At 42.2% G+C, this 3,280-nt stretch overlaps 1 protein-coding gene across 1 annotated transcript; it reads right to left on the bottom strand.

The window, feature by feature from the left end:
* Nucleotides 1-679: 679 nt before the first annotated feature.
* Nucleotides 680-2,965, bottom strand: LOC129403375 (disintegrin and metalloproteinase domain-containing protein 20-like). Its single transcript, XM_055130475.1, has one exon. It carries the CDS (start codon nucleotides 2,936-2,938, stop codon nucleotides 680-682), a length of 2,259 nt encoding a protein of 752 aa, XP_054986450.1. The 5' UTR covers nucleotides 2,939-2,965.
* Nucleotides 2,966-3,280: the final 315 nt, after the last annotated feature.

Genomic DNA, 3,280 nt, shown 5'->3' with positions numbered 1-3,280 from the left:
GAGAGGGGTCATTTTGAGAGTGGGACGGTACTGAAACTTTAGTGCTTGGTGTGGTAACATATTCATCTGTCATTGTCACTGTCATCCCGTTGCTCATCGATTTGCTTGAGCAGGCACCAGTAACGTCTCCATTGTGAAACTTGTTGTTACTGTTTTTTGGCATATTGAATACGCCACGGGTAGCTTGCCAGGCTCTGCCATGCAGGTGGGATACTCTCGGTAGCTTGCCAGGTTCTCTGAGAGAGGTGGAGGAATCAAACCCGAGTCGGCTGCCTGCACGGCAAACATCTAACCCGCTGTGCTATCACTCCAGCCCGTAACGTAACGTATTCATAGAGAGGTTTAATGCTAAACCCTAAATTACACAATATTGAAGAAGATCGAGGATAAATTAATTTTTAAAATGGCTTTCTATACCCCAGTTCAGGAAAGAGAGTGAACAAAACTGTAGAGAAATGAACTGTTAATATTGCTTAAAACATGAGAGTAAAAAGCTCCGAATCCATTTGGTGTAATATGAATATTTATGATTGTGATATGATGAATCCTTAAGTTTCTCTTTAAATAACTAACTCCTAGTGTTCTCTGGTAGAAGAAAAACATGAGTTGACATTTTTTAAATGAAGCAGAAGCGTTAATTTAAAATCTCTTTCACCAGTTGTACTTCATTCTCTGTGTCCTAGTTTTCTCCTCTAGAACTATTAGGCATTTCTCCTCCATCATTTTCTTTTTCATTGCTTTCTTTATTGCTTTCTCCATTAGATTTATTGGGCATTATTCCTCCATTTTCCACCCTTTTGTTCCTTTCTTTTTCTCTTCTAAAATGCACAAGAGACACATATAAAAAGAAAACTATGAAAGGAATAATCCACAATATTGTCAGGAAATCCAAACGTTTCTTCTTTCTTCCTAGATATATAGGAGGTGGCCCACTATCAATACTACCTCCATAACCTTTGACATTGCAGTGAGGAGGTGCCCATCCATAGTGACAGTGGCAATTCTCTTTACTATTGCAGACACCATTATTATGGCAGATTTCAGGAAAGCAAGCATTCTCAAGGCTGATACAGCTCTGGTGGAGACAAAACATTTGTGAACCACACTCTGTGCCATCTTCCACTAACCCGTTATCAGGTATGTTCATTCCTAAGTGATAATCAGTGCCCCAGCAGGTGGTACCATTTAAGTAAAACTGATGAACTGTAGTATGATTAATCATATTAGGAATTGTTTTCACATTTTCACATTGAAGCCTCCCACACAAGAAATTATGGTCTGCACATCTTACAAAGGTATTGTTTACAATACCACAGTGACCAAATCGATTGTTTTGAACGTTCACTTCTTGGAAGCATGCGTGAGATGCAGTCCTTGCATCTTTGCCAAAAAGCCTCTTGCACTGTATGTCATGGGTAGTACTACATCTGGACAGAAAGCAAAAGGAAGAGTTACTACAGGGGAGTCCATTCTGCACAAATGTATCCTCGGGGCACTCAGGTGAGTTGCCATGACACCACTCTGGAAGGTCACATTCACTGACCTGTTGTCTACACAAAGTCCCTGAGGGTAAAAACCGGCAGTTTTCGCAACACATTCCACTACCACAGACAGCCCCAGGTTTCAGAGTGCAGTTCAGCCGACAGCACTGATCATTTGCACACTGGTATATGGTTCCACAGTCACACTGTTCTCCTTCTTCAACTCTGAGGTTTCCACAGAAATGTATGCTAATAATCTGTCTTTGGGCAGCAGTACTCAGACACGTTCCAAACTGAAGAGCAGTGTTCCAATAACTCTCATAACTGCAGTTGCTAAATTTATCTGTTGCATGAAGGGAGGGATACATTATGCAAAAGGCGAACTCACATACACATTCTATTTTATCATGCTGCATACCCAAATTATGACCTATCTCATGGGCCACAGTAATTGAAAAAGCAGCCACATCATCACTTGTAAAAGATTCAATTCCACTGTTATATGGAAACCTGCACACTGTCCCAACATAGGCAAGACCTAGAGTTATGCCAAAAGATTTTTTTATGAAAACATGAGAAATATCATGTTCGGTTCGTGCACCAAATGCTATCAACTTCCACACGGAAAAGTATTTTAAAAAGTTGTCTATATCCCAGTCAGGCACAGGGTTTTCTACATTCCAGATTTCAAGTTCAGTCAAACTCACATCTACTCTTATAGACTGGTACAAGCTATCGACAATATTAACAACAGTAAATACTTCCTGCTCTACTAATGATACATTATTATACTGATAAAGGAAACGAAGATGATCCACAAACACCAACAAATCAATATATCTCCAGTGGGTCCACCAGGATTTAAAATGGGTCTGCCTCAGTGTGAGATTAAATGACTCTTGAAACTTCCGTTGTTGAGCTATTTTGTCATCTGTTACCCCACATCTCTTAGGTGGGAGCTGTGTGTCATCGCTGTCGATCTTATACAAGAGGTGTTCAAACGAGGCAGAAAACCTAACTGGCTTGATTTCATAGGCAAGGTCATTTATCATCAGCATTCCACGAAAGCCTCCAGAACAGGTGCTGAGAGCAACCAGGGACTGGGGGATCCCCTCCACATATCCATGGTAGTAGCAGTCAGCAGGAACAAAAGGCCGATCCTGTTGGAGGGTTCTCTGGTCCGTGTAGGTGAACACTTGGAAGTGTCTGGAAACCAGGTGCTTCTTGACCCTCAAGTGGATAATGTGTCTCTGACCTCCAAATCGCAGACTATAGGAGAGCAAGCCCATACCCTTGGCACCTCTGGCCCTGCTGGTCACCTTCAAGGGGATCACCAATTCTGGGGAGAAGAGTTGGGAGGGCCTGGTCGGAGAGTCACCATAAATGTACAGACACACCCCAAACATGAGTAGCAGGACAAAGGTTCTAAGGGGCACTGTGGCCTCATCCACTGCCATGATGGTGCTGGCGTTGTGGAATCATCTGTCCAGAACCGGAGAAGACTGTGGCACTGTTGGTCCAGCTCCTCTCACTAAGGAGCTCTGAGTGCTGGGCTAATCTATGCGGATCACTGTCATGGAAGCGTTGAACCATCAGAGAACTGCAGTGCTGAGAGTGTAAAAAATATCAATGATGACCTGGGTTGGGCTTGGGCACACAACTGGTAATAGAAACGGTAGAAGGAGAGGAAATAGTGAGATATAAGCTCAATTAGAGTGACTCTTGAATCAGTAAAATATCTGAGAATTTTTTCGTACATATGAAAGTGCAGTCTCATTATTTGCATTATTATTATTTTC

The sequence above is a fragment of the Sorex araneus genome, chromosome 3 (genome assembly GCF_027595985.1).
Source record: "Sorex araneus isolate mSorAra2 chromosome 3, mSorAra2.pri, whole genome shotgun sequence".
In the NCBI taxonomy this organism is placed as follows: Eukaryota; Metazoa; Chordata; class Mammalia; order Eulipotyphla; family Soricidae; genus Sorex; species Sorex araneus.
The sequence above is the reverse complement of the archived record's forward strand: the minus strand, read 5'-3'. Positions and strand labels throughout refer to the sequence as shown.